Consider the following 14,759-nt stretch of genomic DNA (forward strand, 5'->3'; position numbering starts at 1 on the left):
ACGAAAGGAAATTCTAAATCAGGGCGGCCACACACTTTCTGTTACTGGTAATAGGGAGATTAGGTGAAGAGTGAGATGAGAAGGCGATGCACACCCACCTCACTTTCAAGTCCGTAATCCTGGACAAGCCTGATGTAGAGTGTGGGGCTCCAATCTCTGCCCCCTTGAAGAAAAAGTCCAACTGTTCTACTTGGTCCTGCTTTCAAATTATGAGCCTTGATAGCAGCATCTATGGTGTCTTCTGCCATAGATCGATAGGTTGTCCACTTTCCCCCTACAAATAAGTTGACAAACAATTCATTAGGTTACTAACCCTTATTTTTTTCATAATTTCATAAATTTTTTTCATTTATCAACTTATGAATAATAAACCCACCTGTTGTTTATAACAAATACGGCAAAGTGGTGTGTTATACTTTACTCAGAACCATAAAAAAAAAAAAAAAGCCTGTTGATTAGAGTTAAAAGAAATGCAGTGTGACCACTGAACTCAAGGTCCTATCTAAAGTTGTCTCAGGTAACAAGGTAACACCCATACCTGCTATAGTGACGAGGCCACTCTCACTGATATCCACAACATGATTTCGGGAGATGGACTGAGTATCTGCAGACTTGGGATCTGTAACAAGGGGACGAATACCGCTCCATGCTGCCAGCACATCCCCTCTTCTCACTGGGAAGGATCAATGAGGAGGGTTAAGAGGATTACTCAGAGACATCTCAACAAAACTATGAAATAGTTAATAAGCAGGAAAAAGTGCAGTAAGAGGAATACATGAGTATGCATTTTAAAAGGGAGAGAAAGCCCTTAAATGTAAGAACTGAGCAGATAAGTACAAGAAAAACTCAATTATTTTGTTACAAAAATAATCTCCATGACAAAAAAAGAGCAAAAAACTTGAAAATCACTGATACTGGTACCAAAGAGGAAACAAAAGAAACAAATGCTAGCAACCGTTAGCTGGGACAATTTGAAGTAGTAAAAAAACAACAACAGAAAGCAGAAACAAAGTAAAAACAAACCAATAAACTTATGACTTATTGTATTTTCTCCTAGCATAGGTCTTGCTGTCTCTTCTCAGGGAAGACAAAGATCCTTAACCGAGCACTTACAGCAGGCCTCGTCTTGCCAAAGCACTTGGCATACACATTTCATCTCACTTAACCTCACGAAGTCCCATAGCATTGGTCATTATTATTCTCTCTGAACAGTTGAGAAAAAAGATTGGAAAAGTTTAACCAACTTGCCAAAAGCAAACATCTTATACATGATAGAGCATCATATTCTTACCCATTTAATAGCACTGTTGATTTCTGACAATTTCCATACTCTTTATTTCTTTTTTCATCCCATTATCTTTATAACTGCCACAAAAACAGGTATATGGTCTCCTCCCAATAGAGGTACATAATACTTGTGTTATAGTGTATAGAAATTCTTTGAAAATTCAAGATACTATGAAATTTTTCTTTCTATCTCCGCCAAAACATAATTACATCATAATGCCAAAAATCTATGAAGTTTAAAACTGGACAACAGTTGCACAGCACTCATTACTGTCCTAAAAAAATGGCAAAGAGTAGCCCAGTTGTGGTTTCGGTACACCCTAGGGGGCAAGGGCAAGAACTAAAGGCAGACTTTCAGAATATACTCCTCTTTATCCAGGTCAGCTTCAGGGGTGGCTCAGTTTTTTTCTTCTCCACTCTCCACATCAAGGAGCTGACCATGTGCACCAATTCAACACCTGCCTAATAATGCAGACTCTGGGGAGGTGACTGCTTACCTGGTCCTGTTGCACTTACTTTGATAAACTAGTTAATCCACCCCTGAGTAACAGAGAAATGCAATTTTGCTTTACCAATACTTGTGGTCATTCTCCACCTTACTCCCAGCCATTATCCACAGTGATAAAAAAAATTGACTGTATATAGTCTTAAAAACATCAAGAAAATAGGAAAACTGGATATCCACATGTAAAAAATAAAGTTGGGCCCTTATTTTCCACTATATGCAAAAATTAACTCAAAATGGATCAAAGACCTATACATAAGAGCTAAAACTATAAAACATTTAGAAGAAAATATATGGGGAAAGATTCGTGACATTGGATTGGCAATGATTTCTTACATATGAAACCAAAGGCACCTGCTACACAAGAAAAAACAGATGAAATGGGCTTCATCAAAATTAAAAATGTTGGTACATTAAAATACATTATCAACAGAATGAAAAAACAAGCCATGTAATGGGAGAAAATATTTTCAAATCATATATGTGAAAAGGGGGTAATATCTAGAATATGCAAGAACTCTTAAAACTCAAAAACCAAAAACAAACAACTTGACTGAAAAGTGGGCAAAGGATTTGAGTAAATATTTATCCAAAGAAGATGTACAAATGGCCAATAAGCATGTAAAAAAGATGCTCAATATCACTAATCATTAGGAAAATACAAATAAAAACTACAATAATACACAATTTCACACCTATTAGGATGGCTATTATAAAAAAAAATTAAATAACAAGCAAAAAAAACCCCACAAAATAAGAAATGTTGGCAAGGATATGGAGAAACTGGGATATCCTTGTGCATTTTAGATGGAAGGTAAAATGATGCGGCTACTATGGGTAAATGCACGGCAATTCCTCAAAAAAATTAAACATAGAATTACCAGATGGTCTGGCAATTACACTTCTGGGTTCATACCAAAAAGAAAAGAAAGCAGAGAAAATTTCAATTCACAGCAGCATCATTCATAGTAGCCCAAAATGTGGGAACAACTCAAGTGTCCACCAACAGATAAATGGATAAACAAAGTGTATTATATACATGCAATGTAATATTATTCAGCCTTAAGAAGTAAGGAAATTCTGGCACATGCTATGGATGAACATTGAAGACATTATGCTAAGTAAAATAAATCAGGCACAAAAAGACCAATATTGTATGATCCCATTTATATGATATACCTAGAGTAGTTCAATTCATAGAGACAGAAAGTAAAATAGTGGCCTCCAGAGGGAGGGGGAGGGAGGAAAGAGGAGTTAGTGTTTAATGGGTGCAAAGTTGGGGAAGATAAAAAAATTCTCGAGAGGGATGGTGGTGGTGGTGGTGGCACAAAAAATGTCAATATATTTAATGCTACAGAATTGTACACTTAAAAATGGTTAAAATGGTAAATTTAATAATATGCATATTTAACTACAAGTGTAAAATACCAAGACAAAAGGAAAATTTTGATTCAAGTTTGAGAAGATTGAGGAAATATTTTACATAAAGTGAAAAATTATCAGGGCCCCTACCAGCCCATACCACACCCATGCCTTAGTTCAAACTGAACTATTTCATTCAAGAGGCATAGTCTGGGTAGTCGAGTGCAGGCTGGATTTCACACCCCATGGTCATGTGTCTTTGTACAATGAACCTCCTAGATATTTATACACGGCAGCCCGTGAAAAGCATTTAGATATATACAAAGACTCCTTAAAATGACTGGAATAGTCCACACACACAAAAAAAGCACCTAACAAAATACATGGAAAAGACTCTAAAAACAAATTATATTGGAACTCAGGTAAATCTGGAATATTTTAATGTGGCTCCTTAAAGGCCACACTTTTAACATGACTGTATTCTGAAAGAAGAGGTAGCCATATACCTCTAAAGAGGCGTCTAATCAAACCCGTATCTAAACACGATACCTGAAATAAAGGAAGAAGAAGCCTGGGGAGGACAGCCTCAGGCTCCCAGGCTTCCTAACTGGAGGCCACAGGGAGCGTCAGTGCTGGGATTCCTGTCCTAGGCCTGCCCCTCTGATGTGCGCAACCTCTCTAATGGCTCACAGGGAATAGGGGTTAATTCTTGCTTCATAGGATTCCACAAAAGTCTTGTAAAATCTCAACACAAATCATGCAATGTTTTAATCTTTACAAAAAGCCTAACTAGTAAATTACCACTATTTTCCATTAGAGTTCAAATCACCCTCTGAGTTAAAAATAAAACTTAGCCAACCACTTAGAACGTCACTGTGGTCACCACAAAGTCTGCAGAGTGTGTCTGTGGAATTCCTTAGGTAGCCATGCTGGCCAGGAATTTGGTTTCAACTCTTAAAGTCCTCTGACTGATTCTAAAATTATTTGATGGAAAATTGGACTTTCTAGAGTAAATCTGAAGCATATGCAAATAATATGGGTGGCAAATGGGTTACCTTTTCTGGTATAACAGGAAGAAAAATACATCTATGAAAATGTGTTGTCTAAAAGAAAAAGACCGAACTAAAACATTTAAGTTTTTCATTCATAGAGGAACATTAAATAAAACATTAGGTATACTGATACCATTTTAATCCTACTATCGAAACTGACACTCAATAAAAGAAAACTCTACCAGGAAGAGTTCATAATGTGTTAGTAACTTTCATTTATTTTATTGATATCTTACCATTCAGCTTTTAGCCTAAGAATTATATCAGATAAATTTTACGATTAAATTTATTTTAAAAGATACAGTTAAGGATAATCAAATTTTAAATCACATTTAAAATGTGAGTCAGTCTTTATGGCCCATAGGATTTTTATATTATTAGATTAGAGGGGGGTCGGATGAGGTTATCTCTCTCTACCAGTTTTCTCTCAACCTTGAGATTTAACAATTTTTATGGATTTTTCAAAATGCTATTTACTGCTGAAGAATCAAGTACTTGTATCTCTTCACCACCCAAATTAAGTAATGACCAATCAGGCCTCAGGTATAATCTATGTCTGTGGGACAGAGCATAGCTAAACACATGAAACATGAATGCTAACCACTTGCATAAAAGTCAGCGACTAAAAGAACTAACAGCTTTCTCTCATTATCACCCACAGTAATACTTTCCCACAGTATTCACCCACAATGGAAAACTTGCACACTGGTCAACAAACACTAAGTTCTCTGACGAAAACAAATTCAAATGCAGCAGACAGGCAGCACAGAGAATCTTTTACTACTGCCTGGAACTGCTGCAGCCACATTGCAACCATGAGGGAGACAGCCCCAGGGTGAAGCCAACCCGGAGGATGGCAGAGTGAAGAGAAATAACAGGGCCATGCCCCTCAGATACTGCTGAGTCACTAAATTAATCACCTCCGGGGCTTTTTTATATTCAGAGTTCTTCTTTTACAAGATAATACATTATTTTATAGGAAAAAAACCACAGACTCAATGACTCTATTAAACAGACTATTTCTTTCTCTAAAGGTATACATGAGCCCTTCCAGATTCTGCAGAGCAACACTGTTCCAGACTTTTCTGCAGTGATGAGAATGTTCCACATCTATGCTGTCCAATTTACTAGCCACTTATGCATGCAGCTATTAAGCACTTGAAATGTGGTTCATGAGAACTCAATTTCAAACTTTATTTAATTTTAACTAACTTAAATTTAAATAGCCACATTGTGGCCGTGATATTGCACAGCTCTAGAGGAAAAGCTGCCAAGTAGATCTCAGATTTGTCCTGTTAGACCACAAGCTGGTGACTGCCACCGTGGAGCCCTTGCCCACATCTCTAATGGAGCATCTTTTCAGCGAAATGTGACTGCACTTCCTGCGCTCGTGAGAATACAACTTGCTGTAATAGCACCCTCATCTCCCAACTACTTTACTGCCATGACATGTTCCATATTTACCATTTCAAACTATCTTTCTCTCCTACAAATCTCATGAATTCAAAAAAATAAAAAATATTTTTACTCAGTTTAGTGCTGTTACCCTCAAGTTCTTACCCGGATATCAGTTCCATCATTCAGGTTACAGCCAAGAGTAGGTAGTGAACGTCACCTGCTTTAACTCTTCATGGTATAACGTGTGAAGCAAATAACTCAGCTCGAAGCTTTTACGCTTCAGAGTCCAAAGGTTGATTCATCTTGATTTTCCTGGTTCTCATACTGCCAGGATAGCTAATCAAGATTTCATTACTATCTCATCTCCCTCACCATGCTGAAAGTCTTCAGCAGTGTCAACTCTAGTATTTCTCAAGGCTCTATATACTGTATCAATGTATAATATGCACAGTGCAAATGCATATAGTCAATAAGTATTAAGTGAGGGTTGTGCACAGTGGTCAATAGATATTAAATAGCATATTAAAACATTCTCTGAACTTTCTATATCAAACAAGAAGTGTTGACATTATCAAATCAAAAGCAAGGATACTTGGGCCTCTGAGCTAATACGCTAGGCTTCATATAAGATTTCTAATGACTATATACTTAAACAATTGGATATTCCCTTTCAAAATAAATGAACACTTTAAACAAAACAAGATGACAGGAAACAACACTACTATTAAAGTTGAAAAAAATCCTCATTAAACACCACTTTTTTAGAGTAGCTCACCCAGATGACACCTAGCTGATTTTAAGTGCCAATTGCCCAGATATTTAAAAAAAACACACAAACCAAGAGTACCTCCAGAGTGTATATAAGTCCTTGGCAATATTCTCTAAAGGACAGTGAGAAAATAAAAGTGTCCTACCATCATGTTTAAGAAATATTTTTATTACAATGCTGATAAATAACTAATTCAGGTTTTAGTATACATAATATATATGGAATAAAATACCATAAATAGTAAAGTTGAACAGACATTTTTCACAGCTGCTTGAAAAGACTAAATACTATGTAATTTTTCAAATGGTAATTAATATTTTTACTCTTAAAAACTTGGCAAGATAAGTGTTTGTGTTAAAAATTAATAGGAAATGAAGCCCACGGGAAGTTACAATTAAGAGCTAAATGTGTGGTTTTGTTTCACATCAGTTATTTAGCCATACGTTTGGGGGTGTTCTTTCTCATGTGTGCCACCTTCAGTAAATCAAAAAAAAGCATGTGAAATATCTAAATGAACACAGGGGAAATAGTGTCAGAAATCAATACTTCTCTACCATCATGTTTAACCTGCTGAAATGAAGTGTTAATCACAGAAATGAGATACCATATTACATTTATAAACTAATGAAACTAGAAAAAGCAAAACATGTGACACTATAATTAAACAGCTGGAAGACATCCAAGCCTGTGTAAGTTGATAACCCTGGTACAATCTCTGGCAGTGAAAAGGCAGGTCTGCAGTGAGTTGATATGGCCAGCGCAGTTGTTAATTGAATAGCAGGCAATCTATAAACACTACTAATTGCATATGTGAAAACCTGGGCACAACTAGAGAAGCTGCCTAGAGAAGCACTCCAGAAAAACTACGTGGATAAAGCACTCAGCAAATCTTCTATCTCTCTCAATCCCTGTAAGTCATAGCTTAGTTTCGCCACTGCATCCTTCTGATTAACCTCTACACAGAAGACTTAATGATACATTTTTCAAATGATGATTTTTCTTCCTAACCAGATATGCACCGCACAACTATCAATTACCCATGCGTTTCAGAAAAGAACAAACAAGTAATCTAGAAAATTCAGCCTGTGAATGGAAAGCTTTCTAAATCGTAAAAGAAGACATAGTCTTATTCCCAGCAGGCAAAATGCTTTTCAGAATTGTTCCAACGCATTTTGCAGAAGTGTGGCAGCTGCTGCGAACAGCATGGAGTGTTAAGATTTGACACTTTTTTTTTTTCTTAAGGATATAGCCATTTGGGGAGGCTCAGAAACTGTTGTCAGAATTTTACTATTCATCCATTTAATAAATCCTTTAAAAATGATTATTGCTCTAGGATCTAAATCAAACTTTTTAAATTTTGAATATGTAGAGAAGACTGCTTGGCCCAATGGTTAGGAAACATGAAATAAGGCCAGTTGAGAGCAAAGGTTGCTATCATTGTGAGGGTGCCTAGCAGCTCAATAAAACAAATTGAGAGACTTAATCCACTCCCTAGTAAATAGAACATCACATCCTGAAACCCGAAACTACCAGTTAGAGCACTGTACAGTTTTCAGAAGCACAAGTATGGAAGCCAGACTGACTTGTACTCACATCATGGCTCCAACACAAAAGACTTATTGGCAAGAAACTTAAGGCTTCTGGGACTCAGCCTCATCATCTGCAAAGTGGGAATTAAAATGGACCTCATAAGGTTGCTCTGAGGAATCAAAGAGATAATATAGGCAATATGATTAGCAGAGTGTCTAGCAAAAACAGTACTTAATAATGGTAGACTTTTAAAAAATAAAGCATGGCCCTGGCCAGTGTGGCCCAGTTGGCTGAGCATCATTCGTGAACCAAGGGGCTGCCGGTTCAATTCCCAGTCAGGGCACATGCCCTAGGTTGCAGGCTTGATCCCTGGTCGGGGGCATGCAGGAAGAAGCTGACTGATGTTTTGCTCTCACATTGATGTTTCTCTCTCTCTCTCTCCCTTCCTCTCTCCCTAAAAATCAATAAACTACTTTTAAAAAATAAAATATGTGTTACCCATTGTACACAAATGGAAAGATTAAAATATAGCAACAGCATGTAATCAAATAACTCAATGGTGCCTGAAGCTGAGTTTTCTCTCACATTTCATCAGTATAAAAGAGAAATTCCTTGGAAAAAATACAAATTTGAATGTCTTCACTTTAAGATATAGGCATCCTTCCGCTGACACTCTACCAAGACAGAGGATAATTCCTCAAATACAAGGCTCTCAGTCAATTAGATATAAAAATGAAAAGGACCTGTAAAGAATCATTCATTGTTAATTGTTTAAAAGGTACGTTTATAAGTAGGAAGGTGTGACAGATGGGGGCCCAAGAAAATGAATGAAGCATATGAAAGATCTCCCTTTTACCCCAATATTCACTATTTGGAGAACTCTTAGTCTCAAGAGTTCCCAGACCACCAGGAGAAAGGCTTGATTTACAGTGTTTAGTTATTAATTTCAATCAACCACTTTTATAAAAAAAATCAGAATTGACAAAAACTATTTGTTTCACCAATTCTCTGACTATCAAAAGGTATGTTAACTGAAATAAGCTTTATAGATCAACCAGGTCCCACCAGGTATTGCAAAAGTCTCCCATTTATTTATAGGCAGAATAAAAGAGAAGGGTGCAGGATTCAGTCCCTGTTACAGCTCAAAGCTTATTTCACTGGTGGAAATCCCCACCTATGTTATGGGCATGGTGGCTTCTTGGAACCAAATCTGTTTCCCGAACATCCAGCCTTTCAGCACGTATAAGCAGTTAGATTTCTCATCGTTACTGCATTTGAACTTTAAGAATTTGGAAACTGTCAACATAGAGCTCTCTGCTCTTGAATTAATTTTATTTCTTGCTCCAACAATCAAACTTCCTGCTTGTAGGGCCAAGATATGAACCTACTTTTTACATGTTCTACCCAGGTAAATTTGAAATGAAGCAGAATTCATTAACAATAATCAATATATTAAAATACAATCATACCCAGAGGAAGCTCCTTCTAGATTGCAAAAGGAAAAAAAAGATTATCAAGCTACAATTTCAATGCACATTGAATGTTTAAATATGGATATTAAACAAAGTATGATTATTTTCCAGATAACTGTGTGTGAACATAAGTATTAGCCACACAGATTTCAATGACATGTATTCAATATATTTATACTATTATTATAGATATCCAAAGAGACTCTACTCAATGAAACCCATTACTTGAAATTAAAAGAAACTAAAACTGTAAAATATGGATCAATCGATTAAACTAGGAGAGTGACCTGAACCATTTTTTAAAGTGGTTTGTTTGTTTTGTTTGTTTGTAAATATGTGATAACACAATGAAAAAATCCTCTAGGAAAAAAAGATCCATAGATGCTGGTGAATCACATCAAGGCAAAAATTGTCTTAGCATGTTTTCCACTGAAGCCAACATTACAGAAGATATAAATAGATACAGACTATTTTTCAAAAATCTTAAACTTTCTACCTTGATATGGAAAGATTTCCAAACTGCTAACAGCATCAAAAACCCTGAAAATACCTATTACTAATTCATTTTAATTCAAAACAATCATGAGTGGCATACCAGAGAGACAGCAAGCTTTGTAGCTGAATAAAGAATCCTTACCCTCAAGGATCTCCAAGTGAAAATATATCTCAGATTATTACCTATAATATAATATGATATATTACACCAACCTTCTAAGGGAGTACAAAGGTTAAAAGCCAAGATGAAAAGGTGGGGGAAAAGACATCCCAGAGCAAGGCTTCAGTGTAAACAGGGAGGAGGCTTAAAAATGATTTAAAAATGCATGACCTGGTTTGGATATGATAAATAATACAATATGATTAGATCACAGAATGCACAGAAGTAGAGTAGTTGAATATAAACCTGCAAAGACAAATTGTGAAAAGCCTTAGATCCCATGCAAGATAGTTTAGAACTTTTCCAAAATCCAGTGGGGAGACATCCCAGGGATATTTTAGCTCAGGGAAGTGATGATCAGAATTGAGTTTTAGAAAGACAGTTCTGATGGAAAGATCAGCCTGGGTGGGGACAGGGGCCTGACAAATGGGAGCCAGTTAGAGGGCCAATTGTTTAAGTGAGAAATGACAGGTGTGAACCAGGGCAGTAAAGTGAAAGGGGATTTAAGGAGTGAGCACTGAGAGAAATCGGCCTGGATGTGGAAAGGGAAGGTTCGCCAAAGATAAGCATGCCATTCTAGCTTGGGTGGCTAGATGGATGATGAGGCTATTAACTGAGACGAAATACTGAGAGATAATGTTTGGAATCTTCTGAAATTAGCCTGGATTTTTATTAAAAAATCACTATATATGTTCATTGGAGAAAATGTTATGACATCCAAGTTAAATGAAAGTATGTCCAGGTTTGGAAAGAAGTAAAGTTTGGCTTTTTCAATTCAAGCAAACATACTTACCCTTCTTAGCTAAATCCACTGTCAACACTCTACTTTCCACATAGTAACAGCTCATTAAGCTTCTTAGAATATACCTTTATGCTCTCATTTCTCTAATTATTTCCTATGAATACCCTATATCTGTAAATCAGACCTTCCCAAGCTCTAGAAATTAAATAGCCATGCAAACATTTCATACTGTTCTCGAAGAGCAGGCATGTTTAGAGCTCACGTATGGCATGCCAATCATGCCATTAAAAATGATCAGAAAAGGAATGTATAAGTTTCATGTGGACGCAGAAAGTAGAAGGAAAAGAAAAGCAACTTCTTTCCATTTTGTTGTAATTCAGTCCTCAAAAATCTGGGAGAAGTGGTGAGCACAGAGGATTCGAGCAGGCAGGCGTGAACCTGAGTCAGGCTGGAGATGTGGCAGTTACCTAGAGAGGGCTGGAATGGTTTGGGTTGGGAAGTTTTTACGAAAGAGAGAAGACAAGCTTAAAGGAATTTATTTATACATTACCTTCAACATCACAACTCAGGTAGTTACGCACTTCATTCAAAATGAAGTTGATGTCTTCTTCCGAAGGAATCGGATGGTTTGTAATATCGGTTGGCGTGTCGGTAGTGCCAGCTATAGTCATCTTCTGCCAAGGTAAGAAGAAAATAACTCGCCCATCACTGGTCGCTGGGTCAAGAAGTCCCATGCTCTCTGGGCTGAGATTAAAAAAAAAAATTTTTTATTTTTGAAATTAGCAAAAATTTAATCTTAATCTACAATCTATTTCATTCACCAATTCTCATATAAACAAACAAGAAAAACATGAGCTGTTACTTTTACAGTCACTAACCTAATCTAAAACTTCCTTTAAAAAAGAAAATTGGCCCTGGCTGGGAGGCTCAACTGGTTGGAGCGTTAACCCATACACCAAAAGGTTGTGGGTTCGATTCCCCGTAAGGGCACCAGGGCACATACCAAGGTTGCAGGTTCGATCCCCTGTCAGGGCACATATGGGACACAACCAAACAATGTTTGTCTCTCACATTGAAACAGTTTCTCTCTCTTTCTGTCTCTCTCTGTCTTCTGTCTCTCTCCCTTCCCCTCTCTAAAAAAAAAAAATCAATAAAAAACATATCCTAAAATTTATAAATTAATAAATTTTAAAAAGCAACTTTGATAACAAAAAAGGATGGAACAAGCGTGAAAATGATAATATTCCACAGCAGAACCAGCCCTCCCGTCTCAGAAATGCAAGGCTAATTATGGAAGTGGACTTCAACCTACAATGGTTTGGGCTTTTATATTCCTCCGACCATTCACATCAGATAATGTCAGCGAGATAAATGTCTATAATTTTTTTTATGATGGTCAATTAAAGATAGATCTTCAACCTTTTTTCAAGCCTATGAAAAGTATTTTCCTGGGACATTTGACATTTGGCACATCTTTTAGTAGAAGGTCTCAGAAGCACATGAGAAAAGTGAAGGGTCTAACTTTCTAGAAACTAAAATGTAATCAAAAAGTTCTTGACTCCTTTATGCCTAGATGAACTGGTACCACTTCACCAGATATGAGATTTCTTACTTTATTTCAATTTTACAAAAATCTCAAGAAGTACATCCACAAGAAAAAGGCTCAGTTTTCTACTTCTACCTAAATAACAATGTACTAGGATAAGGTCAAAAAGGAGAATACAATGAAAATCTTTAAGCAGACAGAAGACACTGGTGTATTACGCTATTAAATCAAGGTTCAAGAATTCCTCTTCCGACAGATTATATAAAATCTTCCAAAATATTAATCAAGAATTTTCACTAACATGTACTTAATACTCTAAAACCAAATTATAAAACACACTTCAAAGAACAAGCAACTGTAAAAAAAAATTAACAAAACCTGTCCATTGTGTTATTAAATCATTAGAAACTGTTGTTTTAATGTATTCATTAACCATTCAAAGAAATTTGGAGAAGTTGTTAAAGGAGTGGGAGGAATCTGAAAGTGTCATATTCAAATAGAACACTACAAATATTCAGATGGCTGTTTCTATTTGACTAAATTCTCAAAGCAAGCTAGGGTTAACAGTACTTCTGCAACTTCTGCAATAGGAAACACAATTCTATTTGGTTCAAATAAATTTCAAGAAATCCCTCTTATACTCACAAACTTAAAAGGGCTTATAGTCAACTTTTTATGTTTATCATTCCCTCAAAAAAATGTTTTTAACCCAGATTGATTCACATGTATAAAGATTAGAATCTAACAACTGTTAAGAGCAAATCAAAAATAATTGTTTTGCCCTGGTCGGTGTGGCACAGTTGGTTGCACCAAAAGGTGTCAGGTTCGATTCCCAGTCAGGGCACATACCCAGGTTGAGGGTTCAATCCCCAGTCAAGGCACATGCAGGAAACAACCGATCGCTGTTTCTCTCTCACATCTATGTTTCTCTCTCTCACTCTCTCCATTCCTCTCTCTAAAATCAATTTAAAAAATTGTTTTATGAAAAGAAAATCTATAGTTAGCTTAGCTAATGTGTTTTCTTTATTTAAACCACAAGGATTACTAGTCTTTCTTTGCAAAACCCATCAGTCTTGTGAAATGCCTGCCATGTCTACACAGCCTTTGGAGAAAGAAATTCCTGTCTGAAGGCTGCTTGAAAGACACAGGAGAGAGTGGGCCACAGTCCTACTTTGTGCATACAGAAAGCGCCACAGAAGTATGTCAGTCATTTAAACCTTCAGCTACAATTTCATCCACCCTCAGGGTTACTTAAAGAACACATTTTTACTTTCATTTTTATATATTGAAAACTATAAGTATAGAGTATTTGCAGTCTCTGTATGACTATATATTTTTCCTTTGTCTTTGTCATAAGACTCTAAAAGTCTTAAAAGAAACTAGTTAATTATGTGTTTTGTAAGCACCTAATTTGATCCTGGGTTAATATGCTCTTAGATTAAATCAGTCACTTTGGGATCAGAAATTAACTCATTTCGAGTTCAAACTTTCAATCTGATAAGTAGTACTATATTGAAACAAAAAAATAAATTCCATATTCCAACAAATTATATGCTGGTATATCTTATATATGATCAATTTTATGGACCAGATATCAATAATATGCCTAAATAATTCAATAAATCTCATCAACTTCAGCATAAAATTATAATATTCAGCAACCTAGACATGAAATGCTGTTAGAAAAGCGTAACTACTGAATCCTTTAAAACCTTTCAATGCAATAAAAGTAGTTTAAAGGGTGAAGGTGATGGTTACCAACACACGTAACTGGAACCTGTAGAGAATCAACTGCTTAAGTGAAGACATATGTGTCAAACATAAAATTAACAAGCACAGAGGGAAGACAAAGCTATTAATGTCTGGTATAAAAATTTAAGAATCCATTTGGAAATACCTTTCATCAGTTCTAAATTACCTAATTCATACTTTCCCTTAGGGAAAAGTTTGTTTTCTTACAAAGAATTAATTCTGCACGGTTACAGTAAAGTTCGAAAATGGATATCAACTATGGTGACATACAATAGAGTGAGGCATAGGTCTTTTTCAATATGTATGATTCACTTGACATCAGGAGCAAAAAGGCTTCCTGCTAGTTTATGTATGTGTAGGATTAAATGTGATGAACAGTTTTCTCATGCAGACCATTGCCTTCTTGAAGTACTTTTATTTAAACTGAAATAAATTTATTGTTAATTACTTAGCAATCAGTGGTAGAGCTAACGGTATGCATACACATTCTAGAAAAAAAAAAATTGACCCCTCGTGAGTGGAAAAAGCATCTGTAGGCTAGAAGAAGGAGATGATTTTTCACGCATTTCAGCCATTTGGTGTATTGTCGCTGCTTTTGTAAGAGCATAGCCGCAACTCCAGATCTGTTCTTAAATAAACTAAACAGTACCTTTAAAAATAAATGATTTCTCTGTGTTGGGTTTTCTGAA

The 14,759-nt window shown here is 36.1% G+C and overlaps 1 protein-coding gene across 1 annotated transcript in view; it reads right to left on the minus strand.

Moving 5' to 3' along the window:
• GPD2 (glycerol-3-phosphate dehydrogenase 2) overlaps window positions 1-14,759 on the minus strand; it is a 99,748-nt gene that overhangs the window by 15,994 nt on the left and 68,995 nt on the right. The window contains exons 8-10 of the mRNA XM_016198249.2: window positions 11,323-11,516; window positions 539-673; window positions 99-274 (exon numbers count right to left, since the gene is read on the minus strand). Coding sequence (XP_016053735.1) covers window positions 99-274; window positions 539-673; window positions 11,323-11,516 — 505 coding nt within the window. The remainder of the gene's footprint in view (window positions 1-98; window positions 275-538; window positions 674-11,322; window positions 11,517-14,759) is intronic.

Source organism: Miniopterus natalensis, chromosome 8, assembly GCF_054644295.1.
Source record: "Miniopterus natalensis isolate mMinNat1 chromosome 8, mMinNat1.hap1, whole genome shotgun sequence".
Taxonomy (NCBI): Eukaryota; Metazoa; Chordata; class Mammalia; order Chiroptera; family Miniopteridae; genus Miniopterus; species Miniopterus natalensis.